The 22,690-nt window shown below is 40.9% G+C and overlaps 1 protein-coding gene across 1 annotated transcript in view; it reads right to left on the bottom strand.

Moving 5' to 3' along the window:
* Positions 1-22,227, bottom strand: part of CHM (CHM Rab escort protein) — a 53,303-nt gene extending 31,076 nt beyond the window's left edge. Inside the window, exons 1-5 of the mRNA XM_021531420.3 lie at positions 22,169-22,227; positions 12,048-12,114; positions 6,359-6,431; positions 5,085-5,209; positions 962-1,418 (exon numbers count right to left, since the gene is read on the bottom strand). Of these exons, the coding sequence (XP_021387095.2) occupies positions 962-1,418; positions 5,085-5,209; positions 6,359-6,431; positions 12,048-12,114; positions 22,169-22,217 (771 nt within the window). The 5' untranslated portion in view covers positions 22,218-22,227. The remainder of the gene's footprint in view (positions 1-961; positions 1,419-5,084; positions 5,210-6,358; positions 6,432-12,047; positions 12,115-22,168) is intronic.
* Between the last annotated feature and the right edge of the window lie 463 nt (positions 22,228-22,690).

The raw sequence follows: 22,690 nt of genomic DNA, 5'->3' as shown, positions 1-22,690 counted from the left end.
TTTTCCACAGGTAAATTCCATGACTCCCAAGCTAAGGTTTAGTCATATACAATTTAATCTTTCTAGAGCTACAAATATATGATTAAATACAGAAGGGCCAGAAATGCAACTATGAACTGAAAATGTTTATATTGAAAAGTGGAACAGACTTTGCAAGATCACACAGGAACTTTCTGGACAAAGGTTTCCTGGGGCATCACAAGGACACTACAAGGAAGCTGATGTTCCCTTCCAAGGAAACCCCAGCACAAATTCCTGGCCTTGCCCTGCTGACCACTCTTGTGTCCAAATTTCTGAGATTTGCTGCAATTAACACCATGTCCCACAGTGGGACAGCCAGAGTACAACAAGGATACAGAATAGCATTATCTGCTTAACCACCACCCACTGACTGGTGTTCAAGATGCTTGGAAGTGGGATCCACTTTTGGAACACAAAGTTTGCAATATGGCATTTTGTATTGTCTTCACAAAGAATCAAATGAATTATTGAAGAGAGTTTATTTTTCATTTTCCAGAGGTTTGAAAACTCTTTTTAGGCACAATATATAAAGTGATGCATTCAACTTTGAAAAAACTTTCTTGTGCTGTAAAAACCATTTTTTATCTTTTTAAAAAGATAAAAAATCCGTATGCAGATTGCTTTTGCTTGTTTAAAAATACAGTTTTTAATGGTGCTACTTAAAAGAACATATTTTGCTGGTACTACCTAAGTGCTATATTTAATGAAATTTATTTCAAGGCAATATTCCTGAGCCATGTCTTTTAAACTCTTTAGTAATAAACCACTTAAGGAAACACATTAAATAGCTCATGTTTGTTTTAGGAGTAACAATTCTTACTTCTCAAGAGTGGCTATTTTGCCTTAAAGATGCTGTCTCAACGTGAAGGGTTTTAAAACAAATGTCAGCATTTTAAGCAAAGTAAAAGTACTTAGACAAAAAGAGTCATTCCGTTCCTACCTTAGAAACTAAATCAATATTAAACCTTCTGCCTTCTCTAACAATTTGTGAGTAGGAGATTTTCTTTGGTTCTTGGGCAGCATTTTCGGAGGGCGCAGCTTCTGTCTTCGCCAGTTGCGGAGCGGAGTCGCCTGCAGCCGTGCTGGGAGCAGCTCCGCTGCCAGGGGCTGCTCCTGCCCCGTCCCCTGCAGCTGCCCTGGCTGCCTCAGAGCTCGGGGGCTGCTCTGCCTCTGGGCTCTGTGGCTCCTCTCCAGGGCTCTGCACTGCTGGATTCTCTTTCTCCAACCCTGGAGAACCCCCCTCTGCTTCTGGACTCTCCTCTGATCCCAGAGGAATCCCCTCCGCTGTTGGGCTCGCCTTCTCCGGCCCTGAAGAAACCCCCTGGGCAGCAGGGGCTCCAAACACAGGCAGCTTTGGCAGTGCACCAGCTTCTTCAACACCTTCAGCTGAATCCTGACTGATTAAAAACACAGAGGGGGAAGAGAGGAGGGAAAAATGTTTTTGAAGAGTCTTAAAAACTTGTTTGAAGTTTTGAGTCAGTGCCAGAACAGCAACCTCAAGCATTTCTAGGAAAAGCACTAGAATTTCTTTATCCTGGCCCATTTAGGTGCTCCACCCACTAACAAACTTTGGTTCTTTGGCTGCAAAGCTATAATTCAATAGACTATTTTTACTGAGGAGAAAAAACACCAACAAAAATTTGAGTTTTTACTTTACATATACTCAAAAGCTAGAAGGATCTCAAAATTAAAATCAAGGCCCTCATGATAAAAGAAACACAGCTACATAAACAATACAAATTGACTATTTTGAAATAAAACCAATAACTTGACCAGGTGTTCCCCATGGATTAAAACCCATGAAGCTGAAAAGCAAATATGCATTAAGGTCATTAAGCTGAGATACTGCCCTGAAGAAAACAGACAAGCTTTACACAACCAAGCTCCTCAGCAGCCAGGATCCCAGCAGGGCCATTGAGACCAGACCACTTGGACCCAAACTTTCAGTAAAACTTTCAAATTCCTGTTTCAACTCTGCCCTTGCATTCTAATTAGTTGTTCAAGCAGCAATGCTGTTATGCAAGTGTTCCAAATCCATGCACAGGGGATGAAGGCGGCCACAGGAGGGACATTCCCACATAACTTTCACTCTGCACAGTTCATTTCCTTTCCACAACATTTCTTTAAAATTCCACTTATAAAGCAGCCCTCCACTTTTAATCTCATCTTCTTGTTTTATGTTGAACTTCAAGGACACCTCCCTTAGAAAGCAGGACTTTTGAACTTGGTTTAGTTTACACTACCACTGAGATGAATCAAATCAGTGTCATTGTAAGTGAAAGGAGTTCAGCAACAATTCCAAACTATCTTTTTATCTTTATACCACAAGCCATTAATGCACTGAATAAACAATTTAACCTTGGCTGAAAACTAATGAACTATGATTTTAAAGGTGACCTGCAAACACAGAGTATTAACAGAGATGGTTAAAATTCCCAGAACAGCAAGGAATTTCTCAGCATCAATACCAAAATGCTCCCTCACATACCTGCAGCCTTGCAGATGGAAGCAGGGGCAGGATTTCTGTTCAAAAAGGAACAAAAACCTGGTATCCTTTAAAAATTGCTCCTCATTTATGAACTCATTGAGCTCACATGGACTCATGAAAAGTTTGGAAGTAATCTCCCAGCCTGCTTCCAGTCACCAGGAAGCACTTAAGTCATGACTGGGGTAAAATATTGCCCTGGGAAATACAGGAACTGCTACAAGGAAGCACTAATGAGAGAAGGCTGTTTCTACACATTAATTATGTCTTTTTGCTTCAGATTGCCAGCATTAGGTAACTATAAAATATCAAAGAGAGATAAGTACTTTGTCAAATGTTGTTCAAAAAAAGTAATCTTTGCTACAAATAAAAAAGAAAGTCAATTAACTTTTGGGGCTCTATTTGGATTTTGGGGTTTTTTTAGGATTTTGGAATATGGTGTTTGTGAAAAGTGCAAAAGCTCTTGCCAGTAATTCAGTAACTAAGAATGAAGCTTTTATTTAATTAATCCTAAATCTTTATAACACAAAATTTCAGAATGTTTTCTCTCTAGCTTCTCCCAATCTCAATGAACAGTTCATCTCATTTTAAACATACTTACTACTTTTTAAAATCAAAATAAACTTGGATTCATAATACACTGTATTTTTCTATATCACTCTGAGAAGCAGTGTAACAAATATTTACATATTTTAAATCTCTATTCACTTCCCATTAAAGAATAGGTAAATCTTCATTGTTTGCAGCTCCACACTTTTTATAATGAGAGTCTAAAAACTGTATATAATCTAAATTCATTACATCCTTCCTATAGGACCAAATATCCCTGAATAATGTAAGAAACTGTCTATAAAAATGACTCAAATTGAACTTCTGTACAGACAATTCTTCTCCTAATTCAGAAAAAAATAATACATCTGCAGACAAATTGTTGTGTAAATTTAGAATATTATCTTCCACCATTCATCAATTAATGGTACTAACAAAGGAATATCTTAAAATGAATGTGTCTTATTAATGCCTTGTAACAGCAACCCCTTCAGATAGGTCAAATGAAAAATTGCCAACCAGCTGGTTAATTTATTCAGCACAGGTGTTCACTATTTATTTTTCAGCCATTTGCCTTTTTTCAATCCAGCTTGTTGTAGACACAGTATTCTTTCCCTTTGATGGATGCACTTTGTTCTAAGGCCATTCATTTCAGAGTTGCACTGTGTATATTATACTGCTACCCAGCTGTTTATTCTTTCAAAATAAATGTTTAATGGTTACTTCATAGGAGTTACAAAAGTTAAGCAAAAACAACAGAATCTAGGCAGAACATGTAAATAGTCAGAAACACAGTAATTGACTCTCAGAAAGTATGAAGTTCTTTAGGAGAACTTTTACTTTGCCAGGTTTATTAATCTTATCTTTGTTCCTTGGGGGAAATGTTTTTTTTTTTGGTGGGGGATGACCAAGTCAGCACTGTACTGATCTAAGGTGAATGCTTAAAAGCTTAATTTTACCCAAGTATAATCTCACTTCTAAGTGTAACATCTCAGTGGTAGGGGGACTCACTTGGGAGCCAGCTATCAGTCAAAAATTATAAACAAAATTAAAAGACTATGAAACCTTTCCATCTGATTTAATTCTGGTTCTGAACATTATTTATTATGACAACAGGATGACAATTACAATATCCAAGTGCTATTGCTTTAAAATAAGCATTACATTTTATCTGAAATCCAGTCAAGCACCATTACTGTGCAGCACTGAACCTTGGAAGAGTCTCAGTCTGTGACCTTCAGATTGCATTTATGTAATTCACACCATTTTTTCCCTCCATATGATGTTTAGAGAAAGAAACCTGTATTTCTCTATGAGTATGTGTCAGCATTTCATTTAGTTACCTATGGTATTTTCTTAGAGATTCAAGGTTAAACTCTCTCAAATAATTTCCTCTCAGGAATTCTGGAGAATGTTGAGTACACAATCCAGAAGACAAAAATAATAAATAAATAAATACACAGTTCAGTTAGTTAAATTTATATTCAGTGGATTGAACTTCAGTAAGTTAAATTCATTGCATATAAAAAGGACAAAGGGTAATTTTTACTTTATAATTTTACCACAGGAAGTATTTCACAGTTACAGAACTGTTGTCCATTTGTGTTCCTGTTCTTTTGTATGTGGGTCATTTTACATGTAATTAGGGTTTTAATTTTTGACTATGAGAACAGCAGCTTTTAGGCAAATTAAGAATGGAAAAATTTAATTGATGGCAGTGCACAGCTGCCACCTACTACTACTATCTAAACATAACACTTCTGTTTCCTACTCAGAAGTAAATCACAAACTCACAAATTGGCCAACAAATTACACTGCACCCAGAGAGGTCATCTAGGAAGGATCAGGTTGTTTCAGTGAATTGATTTCAACAAAGCACAAGGACATGAGAACATTTCAGAGGCCAGGGTTGCTTTTTGAGACAATGTGTAATATGGCAGCATGGTGAAACCCTTAAAACCAAAAGCACAATATGATCATTTACTCCAGGCATACAAAATTGTTCATGAATTTCTACATTTTTACTTACTCGCCAAAACAGAAATCTTCTACATGTTGAATAGTTTTATCCTTGCTGCTAAGAGGAATTGCTTCTTCATCCTCAAGGATCAGTTTTCTCCATTCCTCACATTCATCACTGAGATCTGTCTTTTGCTTAAAAGAACAAGTATAACATTACATATTATACTGTGCAAGCTGTTCTTGAAGTATAAATCTCTGCAGACACAAATAATATGTACCATCTAAAGAAAAAAAAAAACCCTTAACTGTCCTAATGGTTTTTTTTTCCATTTATATTTTTTTAGTTAAAACAGTTAGAGCTGGTTACTTTATTACACCATGCCAGCATTTATGCTGAAGCATGGGCTCTAGTAATCTGAAATCTAGGCTTTAGTGGAGAGTTGAATGTAACTTGGAATACAATCTCATATCTACATACATACAATCTACATACAAAAGACAGGTTTGCCACAACCAGGGTAGTTCCAGACTCTGTGACAAAAGTCTTTGAACGGAGACTTGGTGATCTGGGGGATTGTATTAATCTGTGCACACAGCAATCTCTAAATCATACAACACAACTCATAGGATATGAAGCTCTGAATAAGTGCCCTGATTATGCCAGGAGGCAGCACAGTGTAAAGAGCAGGCATGAGACTGAGCTGAGAAACTTCCATCTTCTACGGCCCAACAGGCTCCGAGCATTTCCGTAAATAACAGAGCAGCCATTTGCTAATGCAGCCCTAGTGCTCCATCTCCTGAATAAATATCCTCCCTGGAAGATTTCTAGTGGACTGCCATGAATCAGATAAACTTTGGTCATTGAAAAATACACTATCAGCATTCATCTTTTTGTCCTGGTTACAGGACATTTCAATGCAAGGATCCAGCACCCACTTCTCTGCCTCTAAGGAAGAATCAGCTGAATACAAACGAGAAAAACAAAAGGGCTGAAACATCAGAGAGTGGCAAATAATCAAAGAGGAAATGGAAAAGATCAGATTATCATAAAGGAATTGAAACAATGGTGTAGATGTTTCTCTTTAAGCTCAAGAACCCAGGAGTGTGGCTGAGCACCAAGCTGGTCTCAATCAGATTGACAAGGCAGGCACATCACAGCCTCAGACTGCCAGGCCAGAGGGGTGAGGCTCAGCCAGGAAAGCTGGGAACTACAAACCTCTTTGATCTGTCAAATTACCAAAGAGCAAAAGCAGGGAGGTAATTTGTCTTGAAATAAATCATGCAAACAACAGAGATTCAATGTTAAGGAGGCCTAAAAGAAACAATTTGGGAAATTTTTACCTGATTTTCTTTAATCCAGGACAATAACCCTGAAAAACTAAAGCTGGCCCAGTTTCCACCATAGTAATTTCTCCTGTAAAGAAAAAAAACAAAAGGAAAACTTGTTGGACAGGTAAACAACTTTCCAAGATTTAAAGAAAAAACCACCAAGTCTGATACATTCAAAACATTTTACATGGCAAGATTTTTCAGATGCAAAATAGATAAAAATTATTATTTCATAAGTTTTAATAAAATGGAAAATTTCCATTTCCTCCTTGTATGCATCTCTGACCAAACACACTATAGTCTAAACTCAAATTATCTGCAGGGTAAATGGATAATGCTGAGAACAACACATGGGATGGTGTGAAGAAGAGGAAAATAGAGATAATACTGCTTTTTGGCCAAGACTGGCTCTGTTATCCATTATGTCAAATACAGGAAAGTGCAGTTTATTGTTTATTTACTGCATACACAATGTATCTTGCCTATTGCGGGCTGTGAAGATGCTCTGGCAAAACACTCATTGAACTGCATGTACTGCAGGTGGAGCCAAAGGAACTGATTTGTACAAAGTGATCATCCCTCCCTGAGCACTTCTCAGTTTCTATTTACCACCTTCTTGCTTGAAAAAGATTTTAAATCACAGAAAATGAATAGTTCTGCTGTTAATCAAAGAACGTCTCTGCTCTCTCTTTTTGAAATTTCTCTACCAATATTTCTCTAAACATCTGTTGGATTAGTTGGCTTTTGTTGTCATGCATAGCACATCTTAAATATTTAACAACTCTGAGAAGAAAAATAATAGAGCAATTACATTTTAAAAAGTCACCAGTCCTTGCAAAATTAAAGTTATTTCAGGATTTATCTCTGTTTTCTGGCAATGGGTACTGGCTCTTCAGAAGCCTCAAAGATACCAAAAATACCCTCCTGAACAGATAGCTAATGTTATTGCATACACTAAAAAAAAAAAAGGTAGGGAGGAAGATAGGGTTTGCATTTTAAAGAATAATGTGAAGGCTGTTAAATCAATCTTATCATAACCTCCTCCACTTTTAAATTGTAGAGATCAGTGTGATAACAGTGAAAAGCTAAATTCAGGTTAGATTCTCCTGACTAGATTTACGATGGGATGCTTTTGACAGGGCTTATCTGCACTGACAAAGACTTCATCAGGAGTGTCAGCCCTGCTCAGCACCAGAGCTGCTGCTCTGGACCACGGTGCTTACTTAGCATATGAAGGACAGATGTCTGCTGAGCACTGCCTAATTGCTCCTGACTACAAACTGACCTAAAAAAGTCTTTCAGCTCCTGCAAGGCAATAGTGAAGAACATAAATAGGACATCTTTTGCAAAGACAACAGAATCCAGCATTCACTGAATAAAGGTGGCTCCAACAAGGGATTGGGCAGCAGTGACAGCACAGCTCCTTCTGCACATGGTTCCCAGGCAGGAGCTCCAACCCTCTGGAACAGGAGCTCATCCTTACTTTGTGTGACTGACATGGTGAGCTACAGAGCTACTGCTGTTTGGAATCACAGAGAACACAAAGCAATGAAGATTAAATCCATGAAATGCCCAATTCTGTGAGACTGCCATCTGTAAGAGACACTGACAGTTGTATGTGATAACTTCTAGCTTTGTTTAAGCTGTCAATGGTGCAGGGTAATTTTTTCACGTTTCTTCAAATTCTACAGAATAAAAAACTCAATATCCATGTATTATCTGTCATTTCTGGGATTTCTAAAAACCATGGCCATGAAGATTTATTTTTAAGGAAATGTGCTGCTCTGATTGCAAGTTTCTTCAATATGGAATACAATATATAGTTGTTGGAGCAAGCAATGCCATGATCACAGAAATCCCAGAAAAAACCTAACTAAAATTAGGAGTGGGTTTCTTGAATCTACACCAATATTAAGTCATGCATATTTAGACTATTTAAAGTTAGAATTTTCAGTAAGAGAAATTAACATTACTTTCACAGAAAGTTACAAAAGTTTGTTTGTGAGCTGTCAGACATCTTTCATGTGAACATTCCTCTGTTCATCAGCCTGGTTTTCCTCTGAAATTATTTGTTTTACCCAGTGTTGAGGCAACCCAGTGCGTTCAACAAAGCACTGCATGACCCTGCTGTGGAGCTTCATCCATTCTGAGGAGCTGGCACAGCCCCTCTCCAAAGGAAAATGAACTACAGCTGTCCCTGGTGTCTGAGCACCCTTCCCAAGCTGGGTAATGCCACCTCAAATATTCATCTCCTCAAGTAGCAACTTCCAGATTTTTTTTATCCTGGAATTTTAATTAGTTTCACTGTACTACACGATGAATCAGGATTGCTTAATTTTCTCATCTGAAAACATTACAGAAGGAAGACAGAGCAGACATGATTACTGACATAATGAGCAAAGTTTATAGCAAGTCTTGAAGAGGAATTCTGAGAAGAGCTGACTAATGGTTTTACAATTAGGACTCCTTTGTAACCAAATATTTTTGTTATAATTGCCCTGAAGATGAACTGAGGAATTCCTTTAAGTAATGGTCAAGATCAAAGCCTAATTAAAGCTAAAATATTGTCCCAAAATCTCCAGGCCTAAGCTCCCCTCTTCTCTTGTTATATTAGCAAACTACAAAGATGGATATTCTTTACCTTTCTTAGGGTTATAATCCAATTATTCCCTAACTAAGAACATGAATAATTTTGAAGGTGTAACAGCAGAGGTAGAAAATACTTTTTCTACCAAGTTAGAGCAGAGATGTTTTCCTTCCCTACCATACATTATTTCCTAAATTATATTTGTTCAACTCCTCCTGTGTTACCTGGATTTCACCTAAATTACAACACTGCTCCTTTCCCTTCACCATTTTCAAATCTCTAATCTGCAGTTCAGAGCTAACAGCAGAAAAAAGTTTTGCAAACTTTTGGAAATGTAGCTAAAGTACAATTTTAACTCTGCAAATACCTTGTCTCTTCTCCTGTGCTACTTTTTCACTTTTTTCTTCAGTTACCAGGACTGAAATAATTGGCTAATTCCAATCTGGAACACTGAAATCACAAATTATTTCTGACCAATTACCAATCTTGATCTGAACCAAGGAAATATCTAACATGCCCTTCTGCAGACAGACTGCAATTTGAGAAACAAGACACTTGTGAAAGCAGGAGATTCCCAATGAAAATGCAAGACCAGCAAATGGATTTGTTGGCTAGTGCCTGATGGGGAGCTGCCCTTGCCAGGCCACAGCCCCCATGGTGACACTCAAAGTGCTGCTGCCTGCACAGAAGCTGCTGATGCCTCAGGATTTCCCCCAGGAGCTGTCTGTCCAGCACCTGATCTTCCAGAAAGAAGTCCTGACCCATCAGAGCAGCTGTCTTTTGCACAGGAAGTTACTGCCACATCGATTTTAAAGATCTGAACACAAAATTATTTATGTTTCAAACTCATAAAGTTTTCTGTGCTACTTATTAGTGCACAGGCAGATGTATTAAAGATTCCCAGAACCCTGTGATGGTGTTTAGGAGCTGCCTGGCTTTCAAGAGGAGGGGTTTAACCCAAACAGCTCCTGAGATCCTTCAGAAAAAGAGTGGGTAATGGTGGCAGTCACTTGTGCTACATCACATTAGATCCTGGGATATGAACATGACCAAAGGGAATTACCATGGCCCAGCTAAGACCATGTTTTACACTCCAACACCTTTGCTGTGAGATTGTATCCTAAACCAAAATAAACAGAAAAAAAGACTTTTTCAAAAAAACTCAAAATATACCAGAATTAACATTTTTTCCCTAGTTTTCCTAATTGAAATTAAATAATTTCCTTATTTTTCTTCCAAGAAATTGACCTGCCTAGAGAAGCACCTGTTTTGCTCTCTAGCTGCTGTACTCCCACAGCTCCCTCACTTCACAGCAGTTAAAGATCCAAATAAGGGCTGTATGGATACACAGGGTATATTACAACATATATTTTACAAGTTCTGAAAAAAAAAAAGTGAGACAAATTATCTAGCAGAAAGTAGAACAAACTACAAAACTAGGGATCTTGGACGGGGGGAGCAGGGGGGGGTGTACAGGCATAAGGTCCAGCACACTTCTGGATGCTCAAATAAAAAATTTTGGACACAAGGAACACTTGAGTGCTCCACAGGCAAAGTATTGGCAAAAAATAAGAAAGGTAACAGGTGTAAAGAAGCAAAACATGCCCAGCTTGCTCTACTTCTCACAGAAGAGAAGTTAAAATTCTGCATCTAGACCCTCCTTTGCCTTTGAATTAAATTCTATGTGGAAAGATAAATAAGCCAATGAGGAAGAATGTAGACAATAAACTGCAGCCTACAAATGCTGTATTCCAGATGCTGAATATCAAATACAAAATGTAGCTAAACATGCCTCACCCCTAACTGCCTCATCCTCAGTAACCAAACTGGTGCATAACTACAGATACAGAATTAAAAGAGGCAAATAAACAAAGGACCAAAAGCAGAAACTTGAGCAAGTGGTTAGGAGAAAGTCTTTTGCATGTGCACAATTAGTACAGGAAGCATATTCACTTCAAGTAATCCACTTTTAGTCTTGATCTACCTTTCTCCAGCGGCTTCAAATTTAAACTAAGTGCCAATCTCACATTTTAAATTGGAAATTACTTTTCTAAATCATTTAACAAATATCCTTGAAATCTCACATGTCAACAGCTCATTAATATCTACAGTAAATGTAGCTCTCTGAGAAGAACCACAGATTTTATGTTTATTGAGACAGATAGCTGGCACAGAGAAATAGAGCTCCTTCAATTACTAGTTGGCAGAAGCTAACTTCAGTTTAAAATCAGTCTACAGCAATTTATGGCAACACTGCAGTGAAGTGACTATTTTGAATAAGATTAGCTACTGCTGATGGCAATGCTTGGACAGTGTTTATAAATCAAACTCAGAACTCAGTATTTTATAATAAGCCACTTCAAAACTATCTCCCATAATCACCTAAGCAGTATATTATGATAAATGCAAACATGGCTGGAGATTAAAAGTAATAAAATAAGGTACACAAGGTAATGAGAGCAAGTAAACTATAAACAAAGACTTTATGCATGTATGTGTGCAATACCTGGTGCCTGACTTAACTCAGGCCTTTGTAGGGAACAACAGATTAATCAAAGTAGCACATCTAACACAGCTATTTCAGTAACCCCAAATCTCATTTCTTTATACACTGAGAAAAAATTTAATTAATAATTCTGATCTTTAATGAGGGGAACAGCTTACATTGTTAAAAGGCAATATTCATCATAGCTAAAAACAGGCATGGATAACAGAAATCAAAGTTTCAGTGGCCGATACTATTACAGACTTTGATAGCAAATGAAAAGAGAAAACTGAAATAACACAAGTCATTCTCACAAAGAGAATGGGATAATTATTGTCAGGAATAAGAATTAAGGGCACTAAACCTGCAGCCATTCCTGCCTGTTGCAAAGAAGCAGCCATCACAGCATCCTTCACCACAGCACTGATGTTCCAAATCCCTGAGCTAGCTTCCAAAAACTGCCTGCTCTATTGATGGAAATAACACCCCCAAAATAAGGCAGAGACAGAAACATAACATTACTTGGTGCCAGATGAAGAGACAGGAGTCCTGCAGCCCACACTGACAGAGACACAGAAACCCTTCCAGTCAGTTTAGCTCCCAAAAAGGAAATTACTGGAGTAACTTACGAATCCACATGAAGAACTCTCTGGCCACTTCTGGCACACGCTGCTGCAATAATGGACTCGGGCAAACCTGAAATGACACATGCAGTTTTTAGAACTTAGCACGCAATGATATATTAAAAATTGCAATAATGGTAGAAATTGGTCAGAAGCAGGCAACTCAAACAAAAGAAATGTTACCATGTGAGTTACTGAAATTTTTAGCAGTCTCATGCTACTAAATTTTATGCACTTTAACATTTTGCTGACTCCCAATTGCAACTTTATTTTTTTTTTTAATAACTCTATGGCACATACCACTTGCGAACACTACTGAGTTAAAGCTTGGAACCAGCATCTTCTCTCCACACCCTGCTCTCATAACCAGACTGAGCAATTGCCAGCACAATGACACCCAAAGCTTTGTGGGGTGCTCTGTAACCACATCCTTGGTAATGCAGACAGGTATTACTTGAGGGCATTTCTGCTCACTTCAAAGTGAACAAAAAGACTGTGATTGTCCTCAGAATGGTGTCCCTATCAAAATCTCCCATGTTATGCAATCACACTCTACCAAATCAATATGTTTTCACTATATTTAGGAAAAAAATGTAGCAAAAAAGCACACCAAAAAGCTGTGATATCTCTACCAGCAATACATGCTTGGAATGGCACAGGATCTCACTGGAGTCCAATAAATAAATGGGGCTGTTCTGTAATGTCTACTCCCACTCACCAGATTTCACATGCCCAGTTAAATGCCTTGGATTCTGGAGCAGGTACAGAAAAGCAGGACAGTTCACCAGCTAAGCTCTGTAGCACTAACTTCCCTCAAATCTCTTTTTCAATGATCTGTTGCCTATTTAAGCAAGTAATTCAAGGACAAACAAAATTCTAGGGACTGGTATTAGGAGACTTAGGCCATGTATTCAATGAAGGGATGAGATTTAAGGAAGTGAAAGGAGTGTTTGGCTGATCTGATTTCCAGCAGCACCAGAAGCAGTTGCACTGGTGCAACTGCAGAGACAGACCTGAAGGGGAAAAAGCAGCACTGGAAGGGCACAATCTACTCTGGCTCACCCCATGACAAACATCATCTCCAGCAGAATTCCAGGCCTGTGCTGTCTATTCCTCAGACATAACGGTGCCTTCACCAACAAATAAACCTTGCAGTCTAGAAACATCCCCTGGGAGCTGGGTACACCAGACCACACTTTCACCAACTCTTCAGACCAGCAAAGGACAACACAATCATCAAAATAAAGATGAGCAACCTCTGCCCTCATCATCTGCCCCTCCTGACCTCACTCCAAATCAACTAAATGGTTGGTTTTTGGGAGAGCTGTTCCATGGTGTTGTCCAAACGTACAAATGTTTATATCAATACAAAGAAGGAAGTGTAAGACAGGCACGACAAATTTTCCAGGAAAATAGCTAAAACTTCCCTCCAAAATTTCTGGTTTTAATGATTACTTTTTTGATGGATTAAAAAATAAATCCTTTTCTGAATTGATAAAGCAGAAAAAGTGAAAATAGTTTTCAATGTTGACCTTCCATAGCAAGTGAAGGTTTAACATAGAATTAACCTTCAGGGGCAAAAGGAAGGATGAACAGTTGCAGCATTTTCTGGGATATTTGTTTCACAGCCTAGAAAGGCCAGGTCTTCCAAGTTGAATTTTTGGAAGCAAAAGGTCAAAACACAGACCATTGTGACCAAGGAGACAAGGAGAAAATACGTAAGTGCACCACACACCTCTGGACTGCCATGAGGCCCTGGCTGCACAGAGCCATTATGTGAAAGCTCCACACTCAGCTGTCCCCCACGTTTATATATATGGTTCATTTCGCTCCCTCTATAAACTATCTGGAATAGAATCTACAACTACTCTTTGTTTGGAGTTCCCAAAAAAGCTTTTCTTTCCCTCATTGGGGCACAGAGAGTATTACTCTAGAAATGGAATTGAAAAACTTGTTTCTCCTTTCCTATTGATAAAAGCCACTGAGAAAGTGTTGTAAAACATCACCAATGCTGCCTGGCTGACCTGGGCCGAGTTATAGCTACCAGGGCATAACTGATTGCTTTAAGCTCGATCCAATTGATACTGTGTTGGAGGTCTGTTCTTCCATTAACCTTGGATGAAATTGTTCCCTGAATTAGCTTCCTTGCTCTTGAAAGCTGGCATCAATTTTCTTCACCAACCCTGTACTTCTAAGACACCGTGGCCCCCCACATATCCAGTGGTAAGAGTGGGAACGTGGCTGGAACGCGAGGCTGGTGCATCCCAGCTTTTGGGGAGGCTCCCAACAACCTGCTGGAACAGGACACCCTTTGCTCTCAGGTGACACCACCTTAGGAAAACCAAGATATAAATAAGACTGTCACATGGCACCAGTTTCTGAATTCTCTTCTCCAACAGAAACAAGGGCACAGGGAAAAGAGGAAGTTTTGTCAAATGCAAGTTGCTCCTACGTGTGACCTGTCTTACATCGTGGTTACTGAACAAAAGCCTTTTCCAAGAAAGAGGGTTCTGGACAATTACGATATAGATATTGGCCTTCTCTATCTAGGAAAAAAAACTAACCTGGAAAAGCCTGCTTAGCAAAATGGCAATTTATGAAATGACAGCATGGAAAGCTGAACTGCCTCTGACAGGATGCTCAGAGAGTCGTACAAAATAGGTCCCTTCAGATAACTCAGTAACAGAGAAATATGTGTTTTTAGAAACTGTTCTTACTCGGAAACAGCCTCCTGATCAGAACTTTGATTTCTCAAAAGCCCTAAAATGGATTATATTCAGATTTTGAAATGTGTTTAGATCCTCACTACAAGACACACTGATCCTCCTGCATTTGGCTTCCCACTGGAAAGAAACAAAGTGGCAAGCAGAATGCATTGTAACAATAATTAGCTCTAATTAAACTAATGAACATGGTGGCATGGCCACTTCAGCATGCAGAGGAAAGCAAGGTCTGTACCAATGTTTCTGTCCAATGACCTGGGAAGTGCTGAGAGAGACTTCAGGGTTGACCCAGAAGCAGCCGCAGGCAGAAGGAGGTGCCAGTGGGCAGAAGGAGGGAAGGAGGGAGGTGCCAGTGGGCAGAAGGAGGGAAGGAGGTGCCCAGCTGCAGAAGGAAGGAGGTGCCAGTGGGCAGAAGGAAGGAAGGAGGTGCCCAGCTGCAGAAGGAAGGAGGTGCCAGTGGGCAGAAGGAAGGAAGGAGGGAGGTGCCCAGCTGCAGAAGGAAGGAGGTGCCAGTGGGCAGAAGGAGGGAAGGAGGGAGGTGCCAGTGGGCAGAAGGAAGGAGGGAGGGAGGTGCCCAGCTGCAGAAGGAAGGAGGTGCCAGTGGGCAGAAGGAAGGAAGGAGGGAGGTGCCCAGCTGCAGAAGGAGGGAGGTGCCAGTGGGCAGAAGGAGGGAAGGAGGGAGGTGCCCAGCTGCAGAAGGAAGGAGGTGCCAGTGGGCAGAAGGAAGGAAGGAGGGAGGTGCCCAGCTGCAGAAGGAAGGAGGTGCCAGTGGGCAGAAGGAGGGAAGGAGGGAGGTGCCCAGCTGCAGAAGGAAGGAGGTGCCAGTGGGCAGAAGGAAGGAAGGAGGGAGGTGCCCAGCTGCAGAAGGAAGGAGGTGCCAGTGGGCAGAAGGAAGGAAGGAGGGAGGTGCCCAGCTGCAGAAGGAAGGAGGTGCCAGTGGGCAGAAGGAGGGAAGGAGGGAGGTGCCCAGCTGCAGAAGGAAGGAGGTGCCAGTGGGCAGAAGGAAGGAAGGAGGGAGGTGCCCAGCTGCAGAAGGAAGGAGGTGCCAGCGGGCAGAAGGAGGGAAGGAGGTGCCCAGCAGGCAGCACAAGCACCAGACTCAGGACAGCCCTGTGCTGAGCAGAAAGGTTTCTCTGCACACACCCCTGACTGCCTCTGCCTGAGCACTGCCTCCATCCCAGCCCTCCTGGATACAGAACAGGCAGATTCATCTCCATAAATCTCCAAGAGGTGCCTGCTGCAAGCTGACCTTGAAGTCTGTATCTGGTTGTTTCCAGTAACCTCTGACCAAGATAATCTCCATTACATTAATTTTTGGAGATTCCCTATGAAACAAAATCAGCCATACTCTCATTTTCTAGAATATAAGAAGTAAAGAAGAAACAGAGGAATTAGCTACACATTATTTAGTTATCCTAAAACCAATTATATTTTTAGTTCCAATACAACAAAATTAAAGTTTGAGATAAGTGCTAAGGCGGAAAACTTTTTTTTATTCAGGTTTAAAGCCAATTAATTTCTGAAGTCTTATGAAATAATGAAAACTTATAATTCACCTCTGTGTGACCAAAAATTCATTTTAGGCTTACACATTGTGTCTCCTGTTTAGCAGCTGCACTTGCTGCTCTAGTGCTGCACTGCCTCTTGCAGTGCCCTGAAAAGGACGCAGTCACTGCCCCGAGCAATTTCTAAACTAAACAGCTCCACATCTCTGTGAGCATCCTTGTTCCTGAGCTGCTCACTGCAAACTGCTTTGCAGTCATCTAGATGATAAGTTTTTACTGAATTACACAAGATCCATCTTGAAAAGGCTTAAATGTTTAATTTGCTTCACTCCATCTACTAAATAAATCACAAGTGGCTTTTCCATAATATAAAATGTTGGAAGGAAAATATATAAAAACGTTGGAACACAGACAATTTCAAAACAATCTTCTGGAGTCAGACAGTTGACCAGCTGCAATACATTTTGTTTGCATCTGAACTTCGAAGTAGAGAAGAGCAGCTGACTCTGGAAGAGCTCACTACAAAATACTCCTAGTGTGTTTTTGGTATATGTGACATTTTAAAAGCATTTCATAATTTAATTTCAAATTAAAATACTTATTGTATATAATATTTTAAGGTAAAGATGATTAAAATTGATTCATTTTAATATTTGCTCATATTGCAGAGCAGTATCAGAAAATACTTCTGCATTACAGAGAATGGCATAAAAATGCCAACCCACTAAAAAAAAGTAAGAATGTGTTGGTGGTCAAGAAAGAAGTCAAAAGTAAAACGTTTCTTCTCCTACACTGTAATTGCATATAGTTATCTGTGTCTCATCAGAGGAACTTGGCAATGAAAACCATTCAATCTCACAGTTGGTGTAAATGAACATTATTTACAAAAAGAACACAAGCATTTAGACTTGAAATAAAAATTTAACTTCTTACTAAAAATTATACTCACATCAAGCAATGTTCTCCAGCACAAACTACAGCTCTGAGTCCAATCATTGGTTTAAAGCAATAGCAGCAGATAAAGCAAAGCATTTGAGTTTAAAGATCTGCATAGCAAGACACATTGAGTTTTATATTCACTCAAGTCTTCTAATACTTCCACTTCTGTTTCCCCATGGGAGAAGAGCTTGCTCTCCTTGTTCCTTACACATTTATACACATTTAATGAAAGGATAGTGAAGTTTCTCCTCCTGCAGCAGCAGCTCCAGGCAGCTCCCAGGTAGCAGCAGGGGCTCTCTCTCTCAGGGTGCTCTGGCACAGCCCTAAGCAGCTCTGCAGGAGCACTGGACCCACTGCCTCTCTCCAGGCAGCAGAACCACATTTCCTGCTGGGATACACAAACCGGGCTTTCCACTGTTCCTCACTCCAACTGGAATTTCAAAGTACCTTACTAAGCCTTTTTCTAAAGGAGTTTTTCACCTTGATATGCAGATGACCTACTCTGTATTTTTCACAGTAGAGTCACAGGAGTCCTACAGGCTCTGATTCTGTAAGATCAGCAATATAATCTGGAAAAGCTGCAGAACACAAACAGGCTGAGAAGGACAACAAAGGATTCACAGAACAATGAGCTCTCCCACCAGAGCAGCCAGGGATACTGCACAGTAACTGGGAAAGAAACCAGTGGGAGCCTAAACCTCCCAGGCAGCACCTCTGCTACACCCCAAAATCCAGACTGGAAGCCAGGCCAGCACACAACCCCTCCATTCTAGTCAGGTTAAAAGGATCAATAAAGAAGATAAAGATTTATTTACATGTGGAGAATACTGAAAAAAATGAAAGGGGGACATACACACACAGGACAGGACTGAGTCAGTGTTCATTTTGTTTGACATTTAAATGGACAGGCAATGACTTATGTACAAATGATTATAAAACGTGGGTCTATTTCCTCCTTCCAGACACCAACATTACAAGTCAGTGCCACTGTGTTAGTCCACAATGACCACTGACGTCAAAAAATATCCATCTTCAGCTGGCTTTCCATTGAGCTTTCATCAACTCTAAATAGCTGCTGATATAAACTGAACACTGTGCAGTTATATAAGATAATGCAACCAAAATATCTACCCAAATGATGTATTACAAAATATTTTAGTCACATGCTAAAAATATCCTGCAACAATAAAACTATTAGTTTTTTTTTTAATCAATCTTCATTGTTTACTTTGAAATTAGCATCTGTAATATTTGTGTTAGTTTATTTGTAAGGTATATTTTCAAAATTGTGTTAGTATCTGGAAGTGATTTTTTCTAACACACTACACTTACATAAGATAAACATAAAGTACTTACACCACTCCCAGCATATCGAACAATAAATAATAGATTCTTCTGACAGGACTTTGATGACCTGGCAAAGCCCGAGTGCTTTCAGCCAAAATCATATGAAACCATAAATCACTCCTTATTTTATAGAATATTTCAAAATGGATTCCTGCTTTCTACCTTGAAAGTCATTTCATGTGTTATTTATAACCACTGAAAACCAGAATGGAAAGAAAATTGCATAGAACTAGAATATTTACTGTGACTGCTTTTATAAAGAATAACTCTTTTTTAGGAAAAAAAAATAGAATTACTAGCAGACAACTTGTGAATACAACACCTTTCAAAGAGCCATATCCTTTACAACTTTCCCAGCAGCTAACACAGGTCTTAAGGAGTGTCAGAGACAAGAAGTCCAGACTGAATACAATCCAATTCCCTGAAGAAATTCCAAGGTAAACATGACCCTGCACCTGTATCCACACCACTCTGCACAGCCACAAAGTTGCAAATCTTGGCACTTACAGGGGTTTCTGCCCTAAACTCAGCACTGCTGAATGTTTTGCCCATGAATTTTTCTATTTCACAACCGTCTGAAGACAAAAGGTCAGCCACTGACCCCCAGTTTTGCTTTTAGACCAAAAATCACAGAGAAGAGACCTTCCCAAATAGCAGAGCTGCTCTGAGGACTGATGATCCTGGAGAATATCTGCTTTGGCCGAGAGCTAGCCAACAAACCCACTCCTGCCTGGCTGATGGGCAACAGGAACACAGCACTGCATTCAAAAAGCAGGGAAGCAGGGATTTGAGAGACTGGAGGAGGCAGGGAGGGGAGAGTCACTTCAAGGCTGCAACAGAAAAGGAAGTAAAGCAAAACAACATCCTAACAGCTTTAATTCTCATATTGTGTTGGCCATGAAAAACATCAAGATATGCACATCAGTTTCCTGTCATGAGATAATCCAGTTTTCTTTACAACTATGGATGTCAATTCCATGCTAGCAGCAAAACTTCAGCTGCTGTACCCACCAGGATGAGTATTTTTGTACCCATATCCACTCTGCTCTAAACTTGCTCATGCAAGAAAATATCTGAGTTAAGGAAACGGAATTTCTTCTAAAAGAAAACTTCCTTTTCCCAAAGCAATATTGATGAATTAATTGAATCTAGATATTAACTGAAGCACTGATGACTAAAATTTAGTTGAGGCTCCATCTGCACTAAGCTCACTACAGGGAAACAGTTAAATGAGCCTGAAATAAAAACAAATCCAAATCTTATGTTACCACTCAGTCTAATTACTAAATTTAATAGATGCATAAGTTATAAAACCAGGAAAAGACCACACATGCAGAAATTAATACAATTACTACAATGCATTAAAAATACCATTAAACTCAAACATTCTAATTATTATGGTATGACAATTGCATATTCATAGATACACTCAGCACTGGTGACAGCACTAGAAACCAGAGAGTTGAAGACTAGGCTAAAATATTCCCTCAGGAGTCACTTCCCAAAGAGAAGAGAGATGAAAGTTCTACTCTGAACAATCTTCCATACTGAGAAATTTAATACAGATTAAAAATCCTCAGTCAGTCATCAGTGCTAATCACCACTTATGTGTGTTCTCAGTAAAAAGGAATGCAAAGACAAAACAACTCCTAAAGTGCAGAACTCCGAGAATCTTGAAATTAGTTAGAGCAGTACTCTCTACAGGTGGGCAAAAAAGCATCCTTGAAATATAAATCAACACCCCCAAATACAGCAGTATTTCAGAGAATTTAGCTCAGAGAACCTCCCTCCTGCAAAATCAAAGCTCCAGTATCACACCTCACTCCAAAGCAGGGAAGATTGGGTTTGATGGCTGCACATGACCTGCTCTCTCTGGCACAGACAGTCCTTGTTGCCTCCGTGGCTAGAGAAGTAAATAGCTTAACATGAATATAATTTTCATAAAACTCTGAGTTTATGCATATTTACCTCATGGATGTAAAGAATGGATCATCCTCAAAAATCACAGAAGTTACACAATGTTTAATATTTCACCCTTACAGTTTGATACTTCAGTTTCTCATTATTAACCAAGCTCCTCACACACTCAAAATGTTCTCAAATCTGAGCACATATTAAAAATGTCAGTCATTACTGCAAACCACTCCACAGAACAGGGTTAAGACACAGAAGAGATCTCTTAATTTGCTCAAGAACTTAAATTTTTTATTTTTAGCACAGTGTTGGTCAAAACAATGGGGGCAGTATGGTTTTATAATTATTCAAAAACTCCAGATATAAATCAGAAATCTTTTAAACAATTATACATACACTGTATGGGGGTTGCTTTTCTCTGCTGAACACTGAAATCAGCAAATTCTTTAGAGAAATTCATTCATTCTATTCCAAAGTGCTAGGAATCTTAAATCCCATGGACATAATTTCACAGATCAGCAAACTCCAAAACCAGAGTTACTAATTTCACATGAAAACACTAACATTTGGGAGTGCCTTCCCATTTGTGCTCCAAACAACACCCTGAGCTCTTTACAAAAACAAACAAAATCTGACTGTAAATTTGGGACTTATAAACGGTGATGCACTTTAAGACTAGAGCTCAATGCTGAATTTAAGGCTTATCAAGATCAGTCTGAACCAAGCCAGTAGAACCCAGTTTGTAGAACCAATCTGAACCAGGTCAGATTGGTTCTACAAACTGAAATTGATTCTACAAACTGTGTTCTACAAACAGAAATATATTCCAATAATTCAAGATTATTTTGCTACACAAGCACCAAGAATCTCAGTTCTGAAGGAGTATTGAAAAATTTCTCTTGGTTTGTGAGACTGTGGTAAGTTACAGTGAGACACTCCAGGTCTCCATCATTATTCACCTGAATAGTATGAAGTTGCACAGAACACAGAAAGTGCAGAAACATTAGAATTAAGTGTCTGGAATATGCAAGCATTCATAGACAGAGAAATGTACTTTAATGAGAAAGACTCAAAAAGTTTTGTGTTATTTATAAAGCAGGCGTAGAAATCAGAAAACTGACTTAGAAGATTTAAAACTACTTGTATTGCAGGATATGATAAAAACCATGTTATCAGCCTATAGCACATATACTGCAATGAGACAGAAGTTCAGCTCTTCAGAGCTATTTTCCTTGCACAAAAGCAAACCTGAGGAGCAGGAAGGTGTTTCGGGAGTAAGGGCTGGCAGGAGAGGCAGTCAGTCACACAAGGCTTTCCGAGGCACCAGAGGAGCCCCGATCTCAGCCGTGGGGGCAGAGGTTTGTGCCCGCTCACAAGGCCGGGGGTCCTGGCAAATCCCTCAGGGCCAGCCCCACACGGCCCTCCGTGACAACTCCATTTTTACGCAGATCTGGCCACCGGAGTGCGAGCAGCACCCCCACAGCGGGCTGCGGTGCCCGGGACGCCGGGAGCAATGCCCCCGCCGGTGACACGGAAACGTCCCCGCAGGTACCTCAGCAGCCACTCGCACACCCTGCCCGCCCTCCCCGGGCGCCGCTGCCGCCCCTCAGCCGGGGACCCGCGTCCCCCCGCCGCCCCTTCGAGCTTCGGTCCCTGCCAGGGCCGGCGCTGTCCCTCCCCGTGTCCGTCCCGCCCGTACCGGTGCCCACCACCACCACATCGAACTCTGCGGGCAGGTTGTCCGCCATCTTGGGAGGCGCCGTCACGCGCGCGCCGCCGGCGGAAAGGGCGGGAGCGGCTGCGGGGGTTCCGGCGGCCCCGCTGAGGGAGCGCAGCGCTCGGGGACGGGGAGCGGCGGCCCCGCTGAGGGAGCGGAGCGCCCGGGGACGGGGATCACCGGCCCCGCTGAGGGAGCGGAGCGCCCGGGGACAGGGAGCGGCGGCCCCGCTGAGGGAGCGGAGCGCCCGGGGACAGGGAGCGGCGGCCCCGCTGAGGGAGCGGAGCGCTCTGGGGGGAGCGGCGGCCCCGCTGAGGGAGCGGAGCGCTCTGGGGGGAGCGGCGGCCCCGCTGAGGGAGCGGAGCGCTCGGGGGGGAGCACCGGCCCCGCTGAGGGAGCGCAGCGCTCTGGGGGGAGCACTGGCCCCGCTGAGGGAGCGGAGCGCTCGGGGGGGAGCACCGGCCCCGCTGAGGGAGCGGAGCGCCCGGGGACGGGGAGCACCGG

This window comes from Lonchura striata, chromosome 4A, assembly GCF_050655825.1.
Source record: "Lonchura striata isolate lonStrDom1 chromosome 4A, ASM5065582v1, whole genome shotgun sequence".
Classification (NCBI taxonomy): Eukaryota; Metazoa; Chordata; class Aves; order Passeriformes; family Estrildidae; genus Lonchura; species Lonchura striata.
This window is presented reverse-complemented; position numbering and strand designations above follow the sequence as displayed.